The sequence below is a fragment of the Lytechinus variegatus genome, chromosome 12 (assembly GCF_018143015.1).
Source record: "Lytechinus variegatus isolate NC3 chromosome 12, Lvar_3.0, whole genome shotgun sequence".
Taxonomy (NCBI): Eukaryota; Metazoa; Echinodermata; class Echinoidea; order Temnopleuroida; family Toxopneustidae; genus Lytechinus; species Lytechinus variegatus.
In genome coordinates, this window is record NC_054751.1 from 34922389 (window position 1) to 34948765 (window position 26377).

General features: G+C 34.0%; 1 protein-coding gene across 1 annotated transcript in view; it reads right to left on the reverse strand.

The window, feature by feature from the left end:
• Window positions 1-447: 447 nt before the first annotated feature.
• Window positions 448-26377, reverse strand: part of LOC121425175 (BTB/POZ domain-containing protein KCTD9-like) — a 47390-nt gene continuing 21460 nt past the window's right edge. The window contains exons 10-11 of the mRNA XM_041621178.1: window positions 4715-4848; window positions 448-2801 (exon numbers count right to left, since the gene is read on the reverse strand). Coding sequence (XP_041477112.1) covers window positions 2667-2801; window positions 4715-4848 — 269 coding nt within the window. The 3' untranslated portion in view covers window positions 448-2666. The remainder of the gene's footprint in view (window positions 2802-4714; window positions 4849-26377) is intronic.

The following is a 26377-nucleotide window of genomic DNA, read 5'->3' on the forward strand; positions in this document are numbered from 1 at the left end:
CTGGAAAAAGACACGAAAAGACACGAACAATTTCCAATGCCATTTAAGCTCAGTGGTAGCATTTTATAAGAGAATATTTGAAACATCAAAGTGTCATGGTTTACCTCTCTATAGATGTTGACTAAACTTTCTATGTCACAATAAACAATCATATAAGCCCTATGGCTACCAAATAAATCTTTATAAAGCAGGTTCATCTGACACAAAGACTGGGAATTAACACGTGGAGTGTTGTGGCCCAGTGGATTAGTCTCCGGACTCTGAAACAGAGGGCCGTGGGTTCGAATCCCAGCCATGGCGTAATTTCCTTCAGCAAAAATTGATCCACAATGTGCTGCACTCAATCCAGGTGAGGTAAATGGGTACCTGGCAGGAATTTATTCCTTGAAACGCAGCGCGCGTAACAGCTGCACTGCTAAAGCCAGGGTAATTATGCTGCATATACTGTAGAGCGCTTAGAGACTTCTGACAAAGTAAGTATTAAGCGCTATATAAGCAAGTATAATCATTATTGTTATTAACTGACATATTTCAATCAGTTATAATCATCTTAATCTTATTAAAACAGGAAAGTGGACAATTGTACAAGTTAATGTTTAATGGCTTCATACGGTTGATTTAGATGTGTAACAAAGCTATTATTCACCACAGGTATGATTATAGGGTTGCACATAGAAACAGCAATAGTAAAATCTTTCATGGATTTTGACAAGATAGTATACAGATTTTAAAGATCAAAGACACCTCAACTAATCATTGATTTGAAGAGATGACAGAGAAAGAAAGCACAACACTTTCAATGTCATCAAATTCGGTTGGGAAATAAGAATGTTATATTTCAAAATTTTTGCATCATAGCAAAAAAAATATGTGGAATTTGGGTGATGAGAAAAATGATGACATCATGCACTCACTATTCATTTTTTACTTTATAGCGTGAAATATGAAGTACAACCATTTTAATAGACTTTATTGAATCATAATATAATTTTCAATAATGACAATTCAAATATTCATGGAAAAGTCTAACCATGTGTTGAAATACTACTATAATAGAGGGAAAAATAAACTTTTTATACGTCATATTACAAAATTCAAAATATATATATAGTGAATGTGTGAAGTTTATGACTCTTGCTTATGCTCACAAATCTGTTTTTGAGAAATTAACAGAAATTTTGTAACATTTGTCTTTAACATTTATCATTAAAATTTTCAGTGATATCCTTGTTTGGTTTTCCTCTTTCTTTCAAATCAACTTTTCATTGGGAGTGAACAATTGATGGGTATGTTAGACACTAATATTGATGAAGATATATTTCAAAGATTAATTAATTGCCCTGATTTAACTGAGATAGATGTTAAGTCTTTGAAATGCTATCAAATTTCTAAAAAAATATTTGAACTTACTGGTATTGTACAATATTAGGTTACATAGGGATAAAGGAACAAAAGAGAATTTACTACAAGAACAAAACTTGAACAAGATGGATTTTATGTAAAATGTCAAAGCTTGTTAACAGCATTTAGTTTGATTTCCATAAAATCCTATCAGAGTACAACCTGCCCTTTAAACCAGCTGTCATACACACAAAAAAGATTGACAAGCCAATGAAAAAGCTACAAATTGTTGGTTTAATGATAAATTGAAAGAAAGACAAACAAAACATGAGGCAGTAGATGTCAAGATTTCACATATAATTTAGACCATCTTCTGGAGATCACCTCTCATTAGCTATTCAGGGGTTTTATTTTGCAATGACAATAGTTTTATATACAGGATAATTCCTTTCTACAATTAAAAAAAAGTGATACATCTCTTATCTGAAAATGTATTCACCGAGATGGTTACATTATATAGTTGACCTTACCCACTAAGAAATTGATAACATACATTGAAAATATTGCAGTAATTTTGTCTAGATGCCAAAAGTCATAGGTCCTACATCAAAAGTGAGTTAGGTTAGCTATCCCCGTCGTCATGCCAACATGCTCATTGTGCTGCCATACCATCAACAGTCGGATGCATCAGTGAAGGTGAGTGTGCTATAAGATCACTGTCCATGAGACCGACAAGACAGGTAGTCTCTATGATAACTAGTAGCCCAGCAGACCATGGTTCAATGAGACCAACGACACCGAGTCTGAAAGCCCAGGAGACCGACATCCCACAAGCCCATGATCCACAAGATCACCAGCCTAGGATTTCTAATAGCCTATCAGATCATACCCATAAGAACAAAGAATGCCAAGTTAAGATGATCATGCAACTGAAAGACTTTCAAGCAATATGGCCTCAAGACCTTCTACCTCCATGATCATAAACCAACACAAGAGCCAAGAAGCCAATGAGACAAAGCTCCTTAAACAACCATCAAACTTACTTCTGCATATATGCACTGTAAGAAGTAGTGGTCCTGCTGCCTTCACAAACAATTCTTAAGACCAACATCAGTGGTTGCATGAGTTGTCAGTCTCATGGGTTTTTTGCTGTTGGTCCCCTAAATCTAAGCTTTTGTACAACTTTCTCAAGGATGCATACAACCAAACAAAATCAGTCACATGAGCTTTCAGTCTCAAACATCTTCAATGGTGGCTTGCTGATTGGTCTCTGGAACTACTGGCTAACTGTGATGTCCTGGAGTGCATGTGTTCCCAAGCCATTCCTATCTGGAAGGATAGTTACCTGCTACGCTCTGTGACATGTGAAGCGGTGTCAACATCTCCTCGAAGGTAGCATTCTTGACGTTGGCACCGCGGAGATTGGCATCCTGGAGGTCACATCCAGTAAGGTTACAGTTCTACACAATCAAGGTCCAAGGTAAGTAGATACAGGAAGATGACAAAAAGTGAGTGACGTGGAAGATAAGGATAGAAGGAATAAAACAAGATGAAGGGGATAGAAAATGAATTTAAACTAATTTTTTTATTCAAGACACATGAACATTGTTTTCAATCACAGCAATAAATCAAAGAACAAAATAATTTTTAAAGCTTGTGTATAGTTTTGGTAAATCCACCAAAATGCACCTATCACAATTCCAATTCATTTCTAGCTAATATGAATGGATATGCCCTATAAAAGTTATGATGTGGAGGATATGAAATGAAAATGTGTTTTACAGGATAAATTTTGCGATTTTACATGGAAATTTAACTTGATCGGGTCACCCGATCAAGTTAAAATATCTGTGTGTTTTTGTCTTTCAATTAAATCCTATTCCAAATCATGGAATGGGTTGAAACTTTCAAGATATGTTCTTTGTCTGTAACTTTTGGATATCTAATCACTAAATTTATAAGATAAGTGCTTGAATGCCCATTTTTTTAATTTAAAACAAGCATAGCTGTGAGAGAGGGCGCTATATATCCAAGATTTGAATATTTGAAATTTTCTCAGAGAAGTGCAGTTGGAAAAATATCTAACGGTCTCTACGCTTCAGTAAGACTGTCATATTAGATGATATTCGATTATCAATCACATTATTGACCCTCTACCAAAGCTATACACAGGCTTTAAAATGTCCTCAATATTAAAATGCATCATATGGTAGTCCATTTAAGTTATTTTCGTACTATGTTATCTTAAGTATCGCACACATGATCAATCCGGCATGGGTATTCTAATTCTTCCCAATACCACTCTTTATTTTTTTATCTTGCCTGGTATCACATACTTTTTTGAATAATGTTTGTTGAATGCATTTTATTTGAATTTTAATGTGAAAATTTATATATATTGGAATGTGCAGTATTTTCTCGACAGTTTTTCCATGAGGGCTCGCATGCCTCTGGGCAATAGTACTGAATTTTACTTTTGCGAGCCCTGGCCCATGGAAAAAAACGTTTTCTTACTCTTTTCTTCTTTTCTTTCATTTCTACTTTATTCATAATCAACTATCCAATTTCAGATTGTATTTTTGTAATTACATTGTACAATTTCTGCATGTTTTTAATGGCCAAATAAATAACAATGATAATAATAATAAAAGTAAACAAGTGGAAAGCTGCATATTCATTTTTTTTTTGGGGGGGATGTGTAACTTTTCTTCAAATCATCATTTTGATTGATTAATACATTTCTCATGATAAAACACAATACAACATAAGTACACTTTAACAATAAAAATTTAAGATTTAAATTGAAGACATAGTAAACAAGTATAAACAATAATAAACATCATAACATACAAGGGAAACAGATTAAGGTCAGCCATATTTGTTTACTCAAGTCATTGTACTTTTGAAAAGCAGGTCATGGTCATGTAACAGCAATGCTACGATCAAGCTCTTGCAAGTTTATGTCAAACTATAAAATAAAATCCTGTTAATAAATCCTGGTTACAAGGGCCTTCACCTTGTTAAAAGAGGCTCCACATAATGGTACAAAGGTGTTTGTTGCAAGTTCCAGTCAAATCACGCTGAAATAGAAATGTGATTACGATTTGATCGAAAGATGGTATTACTGATAACAATATAATAAGCAATACTTTATATAGCGCAGCTTTTATATGGATATATTCAGCTGCGCTTGTTCAGAGTTCTTTTTACTTATTTTGGTCTACACAGCATATTTTCTTAACTAGAGAGATATGTTTTTGATTTTGATTTGAAGAGAGCCAAGGATGGAGAGCTTCTTATATCTATTGGCAGGCTATTCCATAGTTTGTCTACGGCATTCAGTTTGCTAGGATTCAATTAACCATCATCTCACCTCTAGATCTGTGCCAGCCAATATTGCCCATCTCAGGTTTGAGTTTTGTAGATTAGCATTCTTCAGCGTAGCCACCCTTAGATTAACTCCTGCCATTTGACTGTTTTCAAGGTTAACACCTTTCATGTTCACACCTGCAATGAAACAAAAAATAGCAACGTGGAATAATAATAACTGCATTTTTACCCAGGGTAGCCACTTCAGTTCTGAAAACTAATCTCCCAGCGGGCCCTGCTATTATTAATAATGTCACTCTCATCACATCACAATTGACTATGCATAATTTTTACTAGGGCTGCTACACTAAATTCATTTTTGAAGAGGATTTTAAGATCTAAAAAGAAAAGAAAACTTATAACAAAGTTGCCATGATTCTTGCTGTAACAGCCAAAGTTGATTATCAAATTTGAGGACTGAAATCAATCTATCTGCAATTTACATCCATTTTGGCTGCACATTGTAGATCAAATTGGTATTGATTCAGACATATTGATTTCTAACTTCAATGATATTTTTAGATGGAAATTGGCAATACGTCTCATTCAATCTGATGATAAATATGCTATCCACAAACTCTCTAGAAAAAGACGTGAACTTTTATATACAGACCTGCAACATAATATACATATAGAAAGAAAGTTAATGTAACCTGAGAACAATATAATATGCACAATTAGCCTTCTTTATCAACTTTGAATAGACTGATTCAAGGTTAATAAATAATTATCAGGGAAATAATCCAAAAATGAACATTAACCTGTGATTACTATCCATTAATGAAAATCAAACTTTTCTTTACAATTTGCATGTATGCAGCAAATAACATTTTGAACTTTTTACAAGGTCATAATTTTCTATAACTAAAAAAACGTTACTCAACAATTTTAATTTTCTCTGCAGTCATTTTCTCTCACACAGAGTCACACTATCACATTACATCTTTAAAACACTAAAATCAACTAATGGCTATGTACTTCCAAACTTAAAAGTCACAAATGAAAATATTTTCCCACACTTTCAATCATAATCTTTTGAATTCTAAATTAATCCAGCAACAAGCAAATGCCATAATTCAAATGCAGTGCGGTGCTTTGTATAGATCCCCTAAGGTTTCCTGTAAGCATATTTGTATCACTCATACATATACAGCAATTATTTACAAAATATGACAGCAAATGACCATGCCAAGATCATTTGCAATTATTACATCTCATTAAATTAATCACAAACACCCAGAGATGTCCGTAAACATTCCCAAGAGTACACTGATCTAGTTTTTGAACCATTTCAAACCAGTTCAAAGCTAGATCATAAAACATAATGAGAATTAACCGAGGAGACAAATGTAAACCACAAAAGTAATTTCACATACAAATGGAATCGGTATTATGGGTAATATGAGAGGATCTTATATGGCAAATATGTAAAGAGATGCTCTTCTGAAAAGTTCTGCTTGTTGACATGTTGCTTTATTCACCTTGGGTATTAAAAGATGTAAACAATTTGAATAAAATTGGAGTAACATTCAGTACTTTACACCCATTACATAGAATTTAGTATTTCCCTTTCAAGAATAATGTACATTCATCGAGTTCATATTAGAATTTGAATTGAAACTTGACCATTAACTTTTGAAGTTTATGGATACTTTGAAATGAAGTCTTGGTATAAGAATCCATCCAAAATCAAATTTAGACCTGAAAATGGAAGAATCACTTGTGGACTATAACAATAATAAAAACTCACCGATAGGCACCAAATAATACACATAATTGACATACGCCAGAAACTCCTCTACAAGAAGTATTAATAAAACTCAGTTGGCAAAATCCATGATAGCAATTGTTCAAACCATAGATTTCAGATACTAGTAGAGAGATGGGGTAAAGTATTCAAAATATTTTTGCTCAATATGTTTGTTATCATGCCTTATAAAAAACAGGCACATAACTTTTAAAGAGCACTTACTGAAGGTTGAAAAATATACAAAATGAAAAACAAGAATTTTGAGCGGAGTTATCGTCACTAATTTTCTCTCAAGCAAAGTTACGTAATTTAGTGTTACAGCTTCATAACAAAAAAATGTTGTGCATGAGATTTTCATGACTCAGCGTCTCTGCGCGCGCGCGGTCAGTACTTACACTTGTACGTTGCGAAAAGGCACGAGCGCGAGTTATGGGCTTCATCATGATATCCATCCATACTACAAAACCATGCAATGCACGCACGTGATTCACTGTATCACATACTAGCTGTGCGCTGACTGCACTCTCGATTCGTCTCACGTGAAGGGGTAGACGCGGCGGCGTGCGTAGGCAGTCGGCCAGTGTGTATAATCTAGCGAATAATGACTACTTTTTCTCTTTTTTTTCTGGATGCTATGCGTGAGATCGTGAGACGGACCCTGGATGCGTGAGTCTCACACACAATGCTTGAGACTTGGTAGCTCTGAGTTGAATTTAGTTAAAGTTCTATGATATCCAGAATCTGTAGGTGTTACTAATTATGATGTTATCAAAACCTTGCATGTGGAATATCCCTGGCTATCCGTTATGCATTATGCAGTGTTATTTGTGATACAGTTGATGGGAGATTATCCTTCTATGATGAATGAAACATTTCATATATACATATAATCCAACTTGCAAATCTCACATAAGGCCTTAAAACTTGAACTTTTCAGGAGGTAAAATCCATAAATGCAAAGAAAAATCTAAAAAAAGAACAAATATTAGGCCTGTAATGAAAAAACAACATTAATTATAGGAATGTCTTTGGTCTGCTATGTTGAATTCTTAAATCTTTTTTTTTAATTGGTTCAAAAGAACCCAAGGCTATGTCTGCATGAGGATTAGAGCGATTTTTGGGAATGATCAAACAAACCTGCTTATCCTCTGCATCATGTTATCTTAAATCCTCCCAGTATCAGGATCTCTTGCAGCTGGATTTGAACATTTCTTTTTTTTTTACATGAGCAGAAATCATAAAGAAGAGAACAACAAAGGCCGGAACATAAAGAATGAATAAAATAACAAGGTATTTATAAAGCGATTTTTTTTCTTGGGCAGCAGCTGGTTTAACATGGGAGTTTGTTGATACTTTCCAGGAAAGGTATTTGAGGCAATATTTAGAGTTTTATTTCCTCCTTATCTTACTCTTTAAATTGGCAACACTGGTATACTTCGTTTTTATTGCTACAGTTTGTTTTAGGTCAATATAGCAAAAATGTTGAATAATATATGTGAATGTGAATTATTAAAGACAAACTGAATATGTTCATATCTTGCTCAGACAGCTAGCTAGGTTGAGGTTCATTGATAGCTAAATTGCAATTATATCTAACTTGATAGATAGAATCAAGATTTTTAAACAGGATTCTCAATTCTCATGTGATGGCAAGTATGAAAATGGGAGCGACATTATTTCAAAATTAAAATATAAAATCTATAGCAACTACATAAAACGGGTGGAGCCATAAAAATTGCACGTTCATTCATACATGTATCTTATCCTGATACCGTTGGGGAAAAAACAGAGCTATTGGACGGCATTCATATCTTCTTGTTATACCTTTTAAAAAAATCCTATTCACTGAAATAGTTTGATATAATGTGACGACTGTGTTCACATCTTCATCTGATAGCTATGTGCATATTGATAAATCACATCTTAACTGTGTTCATATCTTAGTTCAATAGGCAAATATGTGCGTTCATCAAAATTGTGCAGAATACACCCCCTAAAAATGTGTGCTCATACACTCTAAATATGCACATTTACATGAATAAAACAAATAATGTAACTCTGTTCACACATTGATTTATAACATAGAGAAGAGTAAACTCATTCAATAATGCATTCATGAATCATACTGCAATAATAATATGTAAGAGATATGACAAACGTATCCATGTAATACTATACTTAGAAACTATACAAATTCAAACTAAACTTTCTGCAAGTTTGGAATGAAAAATTTGAGAACTTTGTTCAGTACGTGACTTCATTTTTAATATTTGTACACCATTTATATGACTATTCATCGGTCTGTAAAAGCTGAGCAGATATAATACAGAAAACCAAATTTTACAATAATTGAGACTAAACAAATTATAATAATATGATAAATTTGTATAGTGCTACCACTATATACGTCGATAAACTCTATTGGCTTTGGTTAGTCCTATTGCTTACATTATTTACTGAAAAATCAATAAAGCTTACATAAAATGTAGTATATGATGAAATTTAGTAATTATCTATGTTACTGTTTGAATATATTTCTTTATCATTATTACATTGTAATACATCGCAATTCGGCCGTAGCCGCGATGATATTTTGATTTTTTAATAAACCATTTATCTATCATCTATCTTTCTAGCAATTGTCACTGCTTAGTGTTTTATTTAACAGTCACTCTTTATTAAAAAAAATGATTAAAGATAATATACTTCCTGGTTTTTATTTCTTGACTTCACTCTTCAATTCAACTGAAATAAAGGACTATGTTGAGTATAATAAATTTACAAGCCAGACAGGTTCCATCAGAATTAATTTAGTTTCATTTCAGCAAATACATTAAAATACCAATACATTAAACAGATTAATCTATCAATAAAATCTTGAATAAAATGTGTTTTAATTTGCAATCACTTTCTATTAAAATGATTAATCAAAGATAATATACTTCCTGGTTTTTACCCTTTAAACCAACTGATGTAGATTTACAAGGGATACAAGTTCCATCAGAATTAATTTTATTTCATTTCAGCAAATACATTAAATTCAAATCAGAGTAATTAGGGGTGGTTGTGTTGTTTTTTTTTTCCTCAGTTGAGGATTCAAAATGCCAGTGAAAGATAATAATATAAATAATGGTAACTGGTGCCTTCAATTTTTATTATATAGAATGATTGAGAGTGCTTAACATTACAAATATAATGTTGGGAAATTAGAAATAAGATTTATGATACCGTCGGACCTATCTGTATTACCTATTTTATTTCACTTACAGACGTAAACTTCCCAGGAAATGTATTCTTTTTTCTTTTTAGTTGACAAGATTGTTCAATAAATCATACTGTTATATGGGCAGTACATTCTGTTTTTGCATTCAAATAGACATTTAAATAAAACATTCTAGATAAACACCTCAACAGCCATGAGTAACTCATGAAACATGTATACATGGACCCCTCCAGTACGGCACTGGGGTACATGTGTTTGAAAGGGGAAATATAATCTGAAGATATTGTCAGTTTAGTCTTCTCACTAAAAATGACAGTATCATATGATTTTTTGAGTAGCCCTCTGTTTTTTTTCTTCAGATTTACTCCTGTTTCGTCTTCCTATCCACTGAATAAACCTCCCCAAATTTTGATATTTAAACCATCTTTTCATTGGATTTGAATTTGTTTTTAATTATTATTTGTTATTTGCATACAAAAAATAGTCAAAATTTTCTTACTGGGAATTGCATTTCATCTTAACCCCAGCAATCATATAGCATGAAGAATGATAATTCATTCCCATTCCATAAAGAAAGCAATTAAACCAAAACAGTTAAACTTATGACTTTGAGTGGGTTTCATAAGCAAATACCAACCCATGTAGCATTTCATGAAACAACTGTTACCAAGCTACTGAAATCTTTCCATCTCATTGGTGGAGAGCAAATTAGCTAGTAACAAGTGGAATGCCTCTGGCCGTCTCACCTGAGTCAGGCGATTCAATAGAGCAGCAGTGCTGACTTTGAAAACTACTTTAGCTCGCACAAGATGTTCAGTGATACTTGGTTACTCTTATGTCCACGTTTTATGAACTTTACAGAGATATGATGGTAATTCAACAAAAAAAAAACAATTCGGCCAAAGTTCATTGACCTTTGACCTTGGTCATGTGACCTGAAATGCGCATAGTTTGTTCAGTGATACTTGCTTACTCTTATGTCCAAGTTTTATGAACTAGACCAATATACTTTCAAAGTTATGATGGTAATCCAACAAATCCCCAATTTGGCGAAAGTTCATTGACCCTAAATGACCTTGAACCTTGGTCATGTGACGTGAAACTCATGCAGGATGTTCAGTGATACTTGATTAACCTTATGTCCAAGTTTCATGAACTAGGTCCATATATTTTCTAAGTTATGATGACATTTCAAAAACTTAACCTTAGGTTAAGATTTTGATGTTGATTCCCCCAACATGGTCTAAGGTCATTGACCATGAATGACCTTTGACCATGACTATTCATGATTAGATTGAATAGCCATAGCATTGTATGGATGGATTGCATGCAGACTAGAAACAAAATAAGTATGAGTGTGAATTATGGTGGACTTTGATTGATGACATCGATTATTAAAATTGTATTGAAAATTTTTAGCATATAAAAGCTTTTGAATGATTATAAGCAAAGGATGAGCTGGGTGACCTGTAGATAATGCTATCTTTGCATTGTCATTGCTATTAAAATATATTTAGAAGCTAAGTATTTTAAAGCTATAAGATAACATAAAGAGTGAACAACTTTGTTTACAATAATTAAAATATGGGATATATATTGAATTGATTTGGTTTGGTTTATTGAAAAAAACAACAGGTAGCTCACAGGCTGAAAATGTTCATTTATAAGCAAAAAATAGACAGAGATAGTATAATTATACAATGGTGAGAGATAAATCATAAGTTAAATTTACATAGACAAATTGAATAAATTTTAAACATTTTTGGCAAAAATAGTTTGTATAACATTTCAAATCGCTTAATAATATTACTGTATATTCAAGGGTGTACATATTATCTAGAAGAAAGGCCCCAAATTCAACCATCCCATTTTGGAGAGTTGGCCAAACACAAAAAGCATTAACATTACCCGCTGAATGAATTATTCATTCAGCTGTAAAAAGAACAAACAGTACACTAGTTACAAGCAAAATGAAGAAAGAAATGTAGAATTGGGGTAGCTGTAGGCTAGGCTCAAACCATGCCAATTTCCAGATAGAGAGAACCTATAAAGTGACAAATCCCTGTCCAATTTTCTTGAATTCCCCTCAAAGGTGTTTTCAGAATTGAATCAGAAGTGACGGTTAGCAATTACGTCTGGTGATCTTGAGACAAGCCACAGGAGAGCTGTCAGTTCCATTTACAATAAGTAGCATTAGAACCTCCTTGTGGCCAGATGATTGCCAAACAAAGTAATACCCTTTTCATAAACCTATCCTCCAATTAGCCGCCTAAGAGTAATGCGTATAATTCAATAAAAATTGCGTTCATAAACTCCGAAAATAAGCCGCATTATTTTTACGAGCGCCCGTCCTGAAAAAGGCGGATAATCGCCATGACAACTGGACACGCCCCCTCCGATGCGGTTGTGTTGGAAAAGGGTGACCTTGTGACCGCACCATGGCAATTATCCGCATTATTTGGAAATGCGTTCATAAACTCAAAATCTTGTCCCGATGCTGCTATTATGCGGATAATAGCAGCATCAGAGTAATGCGGATAACTCTTGTCCTCCTCCAATTTTACGACCAAATTATGCTGCTATTAGCCGCCTAATTCATTTTAATGGGGTTTATGAAAGGGGTATAAGACAGACGTCAAATGAATTGCACAATCCTGCCTACATAAGGATAAATTGCAGGTGAATTTTGCAAAGGGGGGCAGAAGGGGGCCTAAAGCGACATCATTTTTCTTTCAATTAAAAAAGTATTACATAATTGATAATTATTCTCCTTTTAAAACTTTCCTTTCTTCTGTCATCATTCACTCCCCCTTTTCTTTCCAATTTTGGTTTTGTTTTTTGATCAAACATCAAAGAGGGGACCATTCAAGAAAGAAGGAGAATGTTCTTTTTAAATACAATACTAGAAGCTTGCCTCATGGATTTGATCCCCTTTATTAGGTAAAGACTTTAAAAACAAGGCCCTTTGGTTACTACCTGATATACTACACACTCAGCAAAGATCAAAGAAAGGCTAATAGTTTGCTGGTAGAATACATAAAGTACCACTACTGAAATTACCACTCTGGGAAAATAAAAGTTTATCTAAAACATCATTATTCTTTACTGATATTGATGGCAAGATGCCAAGAGCTTGTAAATTGATCATTATTTTCAGTTACTTATAATAAGATGCCTAGACTTCTAAAATCCCAGCAGCGGCAGGTATGCCATGTACATGTATGTTGAATGGATCTCCCAAAGAGTTTGAAAATTTGAGCAACAAGGTGTTGTCATATCACTGCTCTTCCATGCTTTTTTTTTCAAAAAAAGGCCTTTGTACATAAAAAGGACACACTCTGTGCACACTGGACAAGTAGACGTCAATTAAAGTAACCTATCACTCTAAATCCAATACTACATGTAGATAGCAAGTCAGTTTGAGCCAACACTGCCAAGCTTCTAATCGGCTTCACTGTACCATGCCTGACTTGCCCTTCGTGACTTTTATGGTAATACCCTAACCCTGAGGCACACAGACAAGATTCTAAGAATAATAAATCCTCTGGAATCTCATGTTGGATTAATCTTTTCCACACAATTCTACGCTATGTACCGGTAGATGACACAAATCAGCGATTAAGACCCCTGTTACATCTAGAATATCGGTGGCCCCGGGCCGGCCCGGGTAGGAAAGAATGTAAACATCCCAAACCAACCTCAGGCTACCTTTTAGCGAATCTACCCGAGACCATCTCAAGAGGTAGTCTCGGGCATGCCCCGGTCCACTGATTCGTAGATGTAAACGCAAACCTATCTCAAACCCGACTCAATCTGTTCGCCAGCTGTCGCAAATTACGTCATAGCGCACAAATTTCCAAATAAAGGAGAGAGAAAAAGTGTCTATTTGGAATCAGATTCAGAATCTCAAATCAATTTAATTCACATTAAATTTGATTCCCGTTGGTTAAAGTAAAATTCTGCACTTTGAAGATTAAAGTACTTGTTGTTAACAATCACTTTAAGAATTCATATTTTACTTATCAAAATTGGCTAGGGATTATTGGAAATTCAGCTCCACTGTTGAAACACCAGGAAAAATGGGTGTCTATATTTCATAAATAGAACCAGAACAAACAGATAATTGTAATTCATGAACAGTTACATGACACCCCTTTTCCACCCCAAGTACAAAAATAAAATTAGTTCTCTTTTATTGGATTTGTACTGGTCTACATGTATACACCCACAACACATGATTGCAAAGACTTCTATAATAAAGACAATAATTTTAGTCGTTAATCATATACATACACATTCCTTGAAACAAAATTGCTGAATCATTTTTAGTGCATAGAAACATTTGGTTAAAGTGCTACAATTATCACAATTTCATAGTATATTTTCTTACTCAATCAGTTCAGCAGAGTAGTAGGTCCATACACTATGAGGGAGGTTTGCAATTTTCCCCCTCAAACTCCATACAGAAAGGAAAGTAAACGTGATGGATGCAAGATAAAGGATGCAAAAAAAAGGATTGCATTTTTTTTATAGAAGCCTTTACAATCAGGTGCTGCGGGTGTATAGACAAAGCTACTGAAACACAAAGGTTAGCGATTAATCGTATGCTTGATTTCGACGATTTATTGTACATCGTAGCCAATGGAAACAATCATGTTCTACGATCATTGCTAAGCTTTGTGTTACGGGCCGCTGGACTGATTTTATTTTTGTCCACACTTTTTTCTAGGCTATGACCAACTTTTCTTGTCATGAAATTGTCTCCCACAGTGAATGAGGATGAAGTACCACTTATGCTAAGAGGCATGAAATGAAGATGGGACGCTGAAGAGTTTAGGTGAAGATCTATGAGGAAAAAATAAGTTTCTCAGGGGCTGAAACTGATGGTTAAGGATTTGTTTTGATTGTTTTAGAATTCATTTAATATATTCATCTACATTTACTGTCTGAAACAAGTGTCTACAAGGGGGGAGAATATAAACTGTTTTATACTATTTGTTTACACAAATTTTCTTATGTTTAAATGGTGATGAAAGTGATTATAGCTAACATTCATAGACAATCTTGAATAGTTCAAGGCTGATAAAAAATAGCTCATTTTGACCAAGATACTCCTGCATGGAAAAGAGTAGGAGTATCTTGTTCGGAGGAAGGTCAGAGTAACTGTCCAGACGGGCACTAGTCCGACCTTTCCTCCAACTTGGCTTCTTCTGACCTAAACGGCCTAAGTCTGGGTCATGATAAGATAAATATAAATTCAATCCACTTATAATAGGACTTTACTCTGACTGTGGACCCACGTCTGGACAAAGCTTATCACAAGCCCTAGCCCAATGACCATGCTTTCACTACCATGCATGCGTAATTTGTACATCAATTCACAAATACTAAGTGCCATATTAGGCAAGAGTTCTAGAAAGTATGTACCAGCAAGAGTATGATACATGTATGTTCTTAATTCAGCATACCATTAATTTGAACTTTATGAAGCCTGTCAAATTTGTTTACACAATTTGTACATTTCCTGGTACCTATATTTCATTGTTAATAAAGGTCATTGCAAAGAGGCTGTGCTCTAAAAAAGGGAGAACTACCAGTCCTACATGTATTTTTATTCTCCTTGTAAATATTATAAGATCAATGAAGTTAATATATGAAAACAAGTTATACTTAAAAAAAATGAAAAACCCCAATATTAAATATCGATAGCTATGCCCCTCAACACTTTTCCGTACTCTTTTTGTAATTAAATAGTATTTTATTTGTAAAGATTGATTGATTGTGAACTGCAAACTCATGCAGACAAAAATAATAATTTTTACTTTAAGATAATATTCAAATATGATAGAAACAGTGAGAAAAGGGGTGAATTCTTTAAAGCTAGAAGTTTTTTTTCAATTATGCCATATGTCATGGTCAATTATTTGTTATAACTAGAATTCAAATCATTAAATAGATGTGAACCCCACCATAAAATGCACTCCTTTTTGCAGAGAGTTGAATGTAGACAAAAACACTACAATGATCGGCAAGCCCAGAGAAACAACCATTATTAAATGTTATATCTTATCACTTGACTTCATGATTAAATATCTAAAATAGAACATGAACAGTTTAAATTTGTTCATTTTCTGATGGGGTTCAATAGCTATAGCATTTGAGCACCACTTACCATGTACAGTGCCGGCCGCGGGAAACGTCACAGTGCCCCCTAGGGCGGACGCGGTAGCCCGTAGCGGGCATTTGAGGGGAGCGGACGCGGGAAGACGCCCGCGTCCACTCCCCTAGAAAATTATTGCCCTAGGGAACCGCCCGCGTCTATCCCCGGGGCACTGTGACGTTTCCCGCGGCCGGCACTGTAACACTAAAACTTTTCGAAAACTATCTTTCAAATCGGAAGCAAAAGGTAATAAGAGGCTGATAAAAGAAATAGAAAACTGGGAGCCCGGACTGAGAGAAGGGGAAAGGGGAGAAAGAGAATAGAGGGGGGGGGGTGAAGAAGAGAAAGAGGGAAAAGGTAAAATGGAGAAGGGATAAGGAAGGGGGAAATTAAAACAAGAAGAAGAACCTAGAGAGAAAGAAAACAGAGGTGATGAAAAAAAAGCGAAGGTGAGATAGAAAGAAAAGAGGGAAGGTGGAAGGCAAATAAAAGAAAGAAGGATAAAGAGAAGGAATAAGGGGTGAGAAATTAAAAAGGAAGGAAAATTGAGAAAGATGAAATAGCGGGGATAAAAGTTACTGAAGGCGAGAAAGAGAGAGGGAAAGGGACTAAGAAAAGAAACAAGGAAAGGGAAAGAAAAGGATACGACTATTCTTATCAAAATACTGGAACCCCTCTCTAATTTTCATAATTTTTTATCCCCTTCCTGATTTACCTTTATCTATCTCAACCACTAGCTCTCATCTTTTCCCGATGTTTATCTGTGGACATCATTTTCATATGCACCTTTCATCAAATTTATTTTCATTTACCGTTTAGTTATAAAACTACTCATTCTCTCTTCCCAACATATAATGCTATGTTAAATTAAGCTACTTATACATTTCTATAGAATACAAGAAACTGTTGTTTCGCAATATAACGGAGGGGGTATTACAAAAGAAGGGGAAGGGAAAGCAGTAGAAAATAAAGGGGAGAAACAAATCAAGGAGTGAAAGGGGGCACAGAAAAGGAAGGGGGGGGGGAAGGGAACAGAAGGGATAAAGGAAAGGGAAAAAAGAAGGAAAGGGAAAAAATATATACAGGGACAGCAGAAGGAGGGAAAAAGAGAAAAATATGAAGGGGAGCAAGAAGGAAAAGAGTGAATAAATGGGGGGGGGGGTAAAAGGAGGGGAAAGGGAGAGAAAGAGAAAATATAGCGGGGGATATCGAGCGTGATGATTAAAGGGATTTTCGACTATATTGTATAGAGGTGAACCCGGACGGGCTTTTATTCTTCAACTTGGCTCGACTAACTCCTTTGTTCCCCGAAAAGAAGTTAGGTTTGATAGTTAGCGTTTGCGTGAGCACCCGCTAAAATTCTTAATAAAAGAAAAGAAGGGTTTGTATAGCTCCATTCTTGCTTTGTCGGCAAGTGATAATTAACTCGCTAAGTACCCATTCCATACAACACGTCATAGTAGCTTTCAAAAACATACTTTTGCTCGGGTTTAAGCATTTAAGCTAAATGCGTTAGGAAAGTTTTTCATAGTTACATATATGCAAATAGTTTTGTTGTTCTGCTCTGGAGCACATTGAGCATCTAATCAAGATGGAAAGTGCGATTTACAAATCTCATGTATTATTATTTTTATCTTCCATATAACACTGAATTATGTATTGTACCAAGCTGTGGTTTGGTTTTGTGATTTCGTTTTATCATTTCCAATTCATATAACAAAATATATTCGAAGGAAAATATTGTTTTACTGAAATGAAATAATTGAAACAATGTCTAGACCATAAATGATATCCAACTAATCTATCAATATAAAACTGCAGTTCGTAAAAATGATAGGTTAATCTTTACTTCGACGATCATCATATAAGTGTATCAAGGATATTAATATTCGTTTTAAACCCATCTATAACTTTTTATAAAATTGCGCGTAATAAATGCGTTGGACAAGTAATCTTTACTTTGATTATGTTAATTATTATTATCTTTCCAATCCGAATATCTACCGATGTAACACCGCAATCGAGAGCAGATAATGTAATCAGATGTTTTAGCAAAAAGACAAACTTGTTAAATCTGCAACATTGGGGTAAATTTATACTTTTTACAGGGTGGGGGTTTTAAAGACCCGATTTGAACCGAATTGAAAAGAATATCCTTATTCATTGTTGTTGACGCATCAGATAATTAATACCCCCCCCCCATTTCTAAGAACATCCTGTCATAAATTGGGAAGCGGATGTGATCAAAGGAGAGGGGTCGGCGTGGACGGGGAGCAAGACTCTCCCAGACTGCACAATAACAAAAGAACCAAATAAAAAAAAATCGATGAGCACAACCAGTTTTGCTGGGGTTTGCTTTTTGCGCGTCTACTTTTTATGATGTGAGAAAGAACAATTTTCCCCGATATGAGAGGGTTTTTTTTGCTCCCCCCGGCCCCCTATATACCCCGCTTATTATGATAAAGGTTTATAAAATATCAATACCGAAATGAGATAAAATGACAATAAGTGGGGCTCTTGCCTTCCGTGCATGATGTGATGTCGAAAGAACACACCAACGTCGGATCGTAATCGACAACCCCCTTTAAAGAAATCAAAGAAAGATCGTGGCACAAAAAGGAGGCGGTGAAATATCATGAGTCGACCTCGCGCATGACCGATGTCATAAACACGTCGTAACGTTGTATCGTAATCAACGATCATTGTGACTATTCCAGCGAAAAGAAATGATAAATGAGCACTGAAAAAATGTCAAGACTCGGAGAAGGCCTTCGTCCGAGAGTATATGCATGTATCTATTTGTCGAAAAGTTTAGATTCATTGCGATAATAGCTTCGACGTTCCAGCCGAGGTGAAAAGAAAGAAAAATAATTCCTTCATTATTTGAAAGAAACAAAGACAGAAGAAAAACGGAAAGGAAACAGGGAAGGAAAGAAGGGAAAGAAATAATAAGGGAAAAGAATTAAAAGGGAAACATAAATTAAAGAATAAAAGAAAAGAAAACAAATAACATCTTAAATCAAAAATTCAACCTACAATAGATCCCGATCACGCTAGTTTAAAAACATAATGGTCTATCACAAGATAATCGAAGTACATGTACATGTAAACATAGTGCAATGTACGTACCCTCGGATTTCCGAGGGTAAGTGCGGGCACGGCCAATATTATATAGCACGCGGGAAACCGCGGGCCCGTCTAAACGCCCTAGACTGCTCCCCTTGAATACCCTCGGTTAGACGCGAAAGCCCCCTAGGCTGTTTGCGTGCTCGGGCGTGACGTTTCCCGTGGCCGGCACTGTATATCGAAAAATGGTGGTATTGAGTATACAGAATCAAGTCATTTTGAGAAAATGGGGGGGGGGGTTAAAGGTTATAAGAATGCAAAATGTTTTTATTTTCATTTAAAAAAATCAAGCATTCTGTGGAAATACATCTACATACAGGAAATCCTTCAAGTTTTCAAGCTTTTAGTTTCATATAAACAAATCAGCAAAAAGTATTTCATACAATTATTCAACTCTTGTATGTAAGTACCCAAATTTATGAAAATATGAATTTTTAATGAGAAGTGCCAGTATTTGCAGTTTTGTTTTAGTTAATCAGGCTTTCACAACCTGATAACAAATTGAAGGATTTGTGAGGAAATGTTCTTCATTCCAGAGATCAATGAAAAAATATATATATCTTTTCCATTATTTTCAGCTAAGATTCTGTCATAACCTGTAATAACATTCTTGATATATTCATATTGGCATCAAAAATAAATGAGAATTATTCAAGTAGTATTGAAATAAATCCATTCAAATTCAAAACCATCAGTGTTTTAAACACCTGAAAATGTAAATTTACAAATCTACTAAGGAAGTCATAAAGTTGGCAAAATCATTGCAATATCAAAATCAGTATTTGTAGGCCTACCCCTACCATCATTTGAGCTTTGGATTTATCAAAGAATTGGTTTAAAGGTGAAGTCTACCCCAGAAAAATTTTAGAAAGTTCTGACATCTTAAAGTTTTGTTTATTTGTCACAAAACATTGATATGCACAACTCGGTGATATGCAAATGAGACAGCCGATGATGTCCGTCACTCACTATTCTTTTTGTTTTTTATTGTTTGAATAATATTATATTTCATTTTTTACAGATTTAAAATACAAAAGAAATAGTGAGTGGATGACATCATCAGACTCCTCATTTGCATACCGATCAGGATGTGCACATAACTGTTTTCTGAAATTAAGCAAAACTTTGAAATTTTCAGTGTTATGTTTGTTGGATTTTCCTCTTTTTATTCAAATCAATTTTTTGTTTGGGTGGACTTGTCCTTTAAAAATAATTTATAAATTCAAACATCCAACTGACTATCTATCAAGAGTCATAAAAATATGGAGAGAAAATCAAGTAAAAAAAACTCTCAAGAACTGTAAAATCATTTTTTTTTTCAATGAAAATTCAACACACTTCTCCACTTCTACTTCTGTATATTTAATACCTAATAAGTCCTAAATTATGAAAAAAATCTTTATTCATACTAAATTCCATTACTACTACCATGGACCTACTACTCTGACTTTTAGGTCCATGATGTATGGGCAAAACTTATGGGCAAAGATTTTCAACATAATTCAGAAAATAATATCATACTGAACTCCTTTTTTCTGCCTTTTCTCTCTTTTTTCTTGTTGTGATTTTTTTTTTTGTGGTGGGGGGAGGAGGTCAATGCTCCTCATCTGTATGCCAGTGCTGATAAAACTGAAATATGCATGTACATTGAAAATTTGAGGAATATGTCATCAAATGAGTAAATTAATCCAAATCAACATACTGTAAAGACGAAAAGTATTTGTGAATTTGAGTCTAATACCAAATTTCAAATTCAACATTTGAATTTCATCCTTTAGTTGAACACTTTATAAGATCATAGGATTAGTTTCTAGTTCCCACAACCTACAAAAAGTCTTGAGGTTGAGATAACATGAATATTTTAATAGCAAGATAGATTTAATCAAAACTTGTTTACTCACATCCGCAATAATATCAAAGAAAAATAAGACAAAATTGCGACAGAAAGATTGATTTTGAAATGGATGGGATCCTACTACAGGGGCAAGTAATCAGTAAAATGATGCTAAAAGCCACTTAAAACATATTTTCATGAGATTTAGTAAAATTTGCTTTGATTTAATTTCATGAATTAATAAATTTCGATGCTCATTTCAGGCATTGATTAGTGCCTTCCACTTCTTTACCTTAACCTTACCTTTTCAACTCGGTTAACTTTTCTTTTCTTTTAACAACTGATTATTAAAGTACTAATGTATTGTACATGCTAAAGTACTTTTTTGTTGGTAGCACTTCTAATTATTTATTATTAATTTTTTTCATTATTATTATCATCAATATTTTATTATTAGTAGTAGTAGAAGTAGTATTAATATTATTATTATTATCATAACTGCAATGATACCCAAATTACTAAAGAAATGTAAATACCAACAGCTATGTACATAGGGTTCTAGTTATGAAATATTTTTTTTTTATAACAATAAAAATGATGAAGTCTGTGACAAGAACAATTAACTGTTCACATGTCAATTTTTTAATAGAGTCAAGAAGCACTAGGATTATAATTTAATTTCCTGAGGAGCAGCAAACCCGTTTTATTAATATTTACATGCTTCATTGGTAAGTAGACAGTTATTCCCCCTTACTGGAGGGAAGGGTGAATTTGGGGGCTTGTGCTCTCCCCAAATATTAATTGTAGGTCTATTGTGTTTTCAACATCATAGCTATTTCATTTTAATGAACACCTGACAAATGTTAAATTTTATACACAAAATTGAATAATAAAATAAATGACTGAATTAGAAATTATTTATTCGGGGGGGGGGGGCTTCACTTGCTTCGCTCACAGATTTGTCAAAATTGCGCGCCATGTGAAAACCAGACCCTCTTCAATTTAAGCTTCATTGTGCCTTGGAATACCACAACTGATCAGATATAAATGGCAGTTTTATACATGGAGAGCCAACCTACAGTAATGTGAAAAAGATCGAAACCAAAAATCATATCAAGAAGTATGACTATTCCTTTAAAGCCACAACAGGTTCCAATTCTTATCAAATCAAAAGTTTTTTTGCGAGTATATGTACCTTATAATTCCTTTTTGACAATCCATCAAGGAAGAAGGGTAAAGAAGATACTTCACAAGATTTGAATATAGATTAAAGATTAAGGATTAAGACATGGGGATCAGAGAGATGAGGATATGCCATATTATGGATGTATATCTTAAAAAAAAACGACATGCATGTTGGTGACATCTACATGTATTTCATTCCATCTAATTTTAGCTCTTAGTAAAAATATATTTTAGGAGGGAAGTAATTAGAATTGATTGATGATTCTATTTAGTAAAGAAGTAAATAGGATAAGATATGAAGCCGAGATTTAGCAGTTTGTAGAGCAAGGGTGATGAATACACCAAATTGAGTTCAAGGCACTGGTCTAGCTTCATGAAAGTTCTTGTTATCAAAATTGATGTTCCTGAGCACTGCTAATGATGATAATGTATTGCTAGTGGTAATGATAATAATGATGATCATGCATGACCCTGGGAAGGGAAGGGGGGTGGGAGGGGGGTGCTGAGGGAGCCAAACAGGTTCTCAGGGGGTGCTCTGTGTGTTATCAACCATCTAGGCAGCACCCTCTGGACATCAGGTTGACAAGAAAACCAAAATCCCCTCAATCTTAGAGTGATACCTTTCTTTTTCTTTGACTGAACAAAACCCCAGTACCTCTTATTAATAACAAAAATAAGGTATATTAATATCAGATGAAGGAGATGGAGGATAAGCAATAAAAGGAGGAGTAGAAGAATAAGTAGCATGGTAAAGAAGTTTGCAATTTGTGTAATGAATGTGCAATATTGTATTATCTATAATTTTTTTTTTATCCATTTTAACTCCATTTTTAACTGCACATATGTAATTTTGATTTGAATATTCATTGTTAATCTTATTAATTTTGATTATCTTTATACATTGGCAATATGTAAACATGTACAATTCAGTCTGTGACTGCCAATCACTTTTATTGCAATAAACCTGAATTGAATTGAAATTGAATTAAAGAACAACAACAAGAACGAGAAGAATAACAAGAAGAAGAAAAGAAGAAGTAGTTGCAGTACTTGAGAAAAAAAATAGGAGATGAAGTAAGCATGTTATTAATACATGTAGGAGAAGTTTACTGCTTTTATGGGCCAAGGTGTTCCATAATTTAACTTCGCTCAATGATATTGTTAAAATATGATCAAAATGGCTTTGGACACACAAGTAGCAGTATTTTGATTATTATCATCATTAATACTATGGTAATGTTGTTTGATTTATACAGGGGTTTTTTTATACGGTCACTGCTTATTATGTACAATATTTCCATTGTATTGTACTCCGTACCATCTTGGTAAGGTAACAAAAATTAAATAAAATTATGAAGAAATACATTGGCTAACGAATATGATCTTCACGCAAAACAGGTTAAATCATACGTATGCATGCTTCCTGATAAGACTTCATGATTTTCTTGGAATGTATTCTAAAAACAGTAACTGACAGTTTGTCATGTTTAATGTTGAAAAAAAAAACCTCCAATAAATGATTGATAACATACCTGCAGCATAATGAAATGAAAGAAACCAAAGAAGAAAATATGATGATGGTATGTGATTGATGATCCTTTGTTTGTTCCGACATCCTGAAATTTGACACTTAATGTATATGTATAGGCACATGAAATAACCTCAATTCTGTATGACCCAATGATTGCTTTGGCAATAACAGCCCATTTTAAATCATTAAAAATAGAAGTTATGGTTAGAATGGTGAGGGTTGGGCAAGGCATGGGGTGGGGTGGGGTCTCTGTCGTTGAGAGGTGGACACCATGCTCATATTAGTACATTTACATGGACTTCCAAAATCTTCCTTTGACATACATTAGGAATACTCTATGAAGGTATTTTATCATGTTTTCCCAAAATAATTCCCTACATGTTTTGTTTTAATAAAAGTACATGTAAAGCCGGTAAGGCTGTTTAAAAGTAAACAATATGATTAAATTTACGATGGAAAAGAATAAATCTATTCATCTGGACTTACTTTGATTGAAACAAAGGACAGTTTCATGTCCGATCTGGGATGCTTCTTCAGCTCTAATGAACGTGAAACTGTCCTCTTAATTAAAGTAATTCCAGATTAATAGATTTATTTTTTTCCATCGCAATTTGAGTTTTCCTGGATGACTCAAAACATACATCAGTTTAATATGTTTACATTTATTTTGCAATTTTGATACGCATGGATTTCCACCTTGTAATGGCAGTGCCTCCCACATCCTACCCTGGTGGGGTTGTATCATAATAGTATAAAGGATAAGGATTAGATTGAGTTAAGTTTTCATGTCATGGGGGAGGGCTTAACATTACGTCCAGATTTCAATGTATGTCCACACTGCCACCCGCAATATCAACATTAAGTCACCAGGGAAGATTCTCTGTAAAGAGCCAAAAAGGTAATTCAGTAAATTTTAAAATTAACTTCTTTGAATGAGTTTTTTTCTTGTTCATACTGTAAAAAAATGAAGTTACACAGTTAAATGAAAGACTGCTAGTGGGATTGGAACAGACACGGTTCTGAGCATCTCAGTTCTCATACAATGATAAAATTTCATCATTTCGGTGCTATACAGTTTTATTTCACTGACACAGTAAGGAGTGTCATATGGCTCAAATTGATAAAGAAAAATCGTATCATATTTTAGAGTAGAAAACACCATTAAAATATGTTTGAAGGTTAATTACATATCCAAAAAACCTACAAGGACACTGCTTATAGTCATTTACGATTTGACTGACTACCACTGCTACAGTACAATGAGATGAAGAGATTGTTTTCAGAATAAACAAGATGATAATGCTATGAACATGTACGTGCATTAAACAATAATGATTCCACAAGAAAGTCTATAAGATCAAGGCTAAATTTTGCCATACTATTAAGATCTAACTGTGGTTCATTTAAGATATACCTAAATGTGTCAAATCACAAAATCTTTACACTGAAACATGATTACATTTAAGGTCATAGTCAAATACATGTGGGACCACTTACAAAAAAATATTTATTCATTTCAGTATGCTATTTTCATTCAAGGAAAAATGAAAACAATCCACTTGAAAAATAAAAGACAGAGAGAAATATTTAAAATATTCAAAATAAAGCACATTTGAAAAATTCACAAGGAGGAAAAGGAAATATGTTATGACCAGTGCTGAGTGAAACAGAAGGTTCCCAACAAGAGTAACATAGATAAGATGAACTAGGATCTCATGAACACTATTTTTAAAAAAGGTTCATGTTGTTTATTTGCTAACCAAGTAATCATACATGCACATTTTGTGCATCATTAAATTTACGTGTAATCTTAATCTTTACGTTGTCGTAAATCCAAATGATGTACATGAGGGTCTAATGTTTAAATACCATTAGATTTTTACATGAAATTTAGCATAAACATTTTCAAGAGTATAATGTCTGATTTTCAAGTTAGATTTAATCCATTTTCTACTTTTTCAGTATTTTCTACAATTTGGGGTAGTGCTTTATGCTTGGCTTTGTCAGGAATTTCTGATGACTAATGTAGATTGCTCTCAGCCGATATGAGGACAGAATCTCAGTAGATTGTACAAATTGTCAGGTGACGATTACAGACAACTACTGATTTTAACACTAAAGCAAGGTGCAGAATTTCCACAAGAATTTTTTTTTATACATCAAGTCAAAATGCTTAATGCCACAGTCAATCCGTTAACTATTCCTGCCCCTAGTATTCCAGTGATTAATCTCTATTTCTATTATGTATAGTTCATTCTTTGATCTGTTTACTGTTTGTATTCTTTTATGTAAGTTTCATCCTGACAAATAATACATACGTAACAATAATAAATTCATCAATAACTTCCTTAGAATCTTTCACAACGTCCTATGTACTCTTTCACAATAAGCCATTTTGAAAGAAATGTTAGCATACAAAATGGAACAACAGTCGTTTGTTTAAAAAAATGATATGAATAAACAAACTAAAGAGATAATAACATTCCTATTTATCATCACTTTCCAAGAAAATTAGTTAATGAGATACATCATGTGTCCCAATACAGCAGCATAATCACACAATGGCTTTAAATTACAGTAGAGAGGGTGTTTTTCAGGTTTCTACTAGCTTCAGTTTGGTTGGCCACAACAAACTGAGCATCATACGGACAAATATTGCATGTGCAGAGTGGGAAAGGAATTTCTAACCATTCAACTGCAAATCAAGAGTCAGATCCAGATTTTCAAGAAGAAAACAAACTGCAGCTATTTATGGAATCATTGCCCGAAATGTTAGGGGCCAGTACTACCATGAAAATGAATAATTCACATAAAATTTTAATTTGAATTACAACTCTGTCTCCAAAGGGCCCTTGATC